This window comes from Colobus angolensis, unplaced genomic scaffold, assembly GCF_000951035.1.
Source record: "Colobus angolensis palliatus isolate OR3802 unplaced genomic scaffold, Cang.pa_1.0 Scaffold133, whole genome shotgun sequence".
NCBI lineage: Eukaryota > Metazoa > Chordata > Mammalia > Primates > Cercopithecidae > Colobus > Colobus angolensis.
Genome location: NW_012114411.1, coordinates 3,767,364 through 3,767,848, shown reverse-complemented (window position 1 = coordinate 3,767,848; position 485 = coordinate 3,767,364). Strand labels below are relative to the sequence as shown.

Genomic DNA, 485 nt, shown 5'->3' with positions numbered 1-485 from the left:
CCAGCTACTCAGGAGGCTGAGACAGGAGAATTGCTTGAACCTAGGAGGCAGAGGTTGCAGTGAGCCAAGATCGTGCCACTGCACTCTAGCCTGGACAGCAGAGTGAGACTCCATCTCAAAAAAGAAAAACAAAGTAGTGGCAAAAACCTCAATTGCTTTTGCACCAACCTAATAGTATCCCTACCATCATCATCATACTGGACCAGAATTCACCAGATAGGGAAATAATGGCTTCATTTTTATCCCCATTTCCCTGCTCTCCACTGCCCTTCCTAGGAAAAATCTAAATTACTTACATGTATAGGAGTTGCGCTTGACAAAAATAAATGCAGTGGTTCTGGTTTATTGTTTTCTTTTAGGTGTAGTGCAGTCCTAAAAGCAATGTAGGCTCCCATACTAAATTCAGGAAAGAAAAACATGACAAGAACTGTTAAATAAAACTCATGATGATCCACAGAAAGTCAATAGGAACAGTATCATAAACA

General features: G+C 40.8%; 1 protein-coding gene across 1 annotated transcript in view; it reads right to left on the bottom strand.

Annotated features, from left to right (window-relative positions):
* The window catches only part of OLAH (oleoyl-ACP hydrolase), a 36,349-nt gene that overhangs the window by 14,968 nt on the left and 20,896 nt on the right, over positions 1-485 (bottom strand). The window contains exon 5 of the mRNA XM_011934292.1: positions 293-396. Coding sequence (XP_011789682.1) covers positions 293-396 — 104 coding nt within the window. The remainder of the gene's footprint in view (positions 1-292; positions 397-485) is intronic.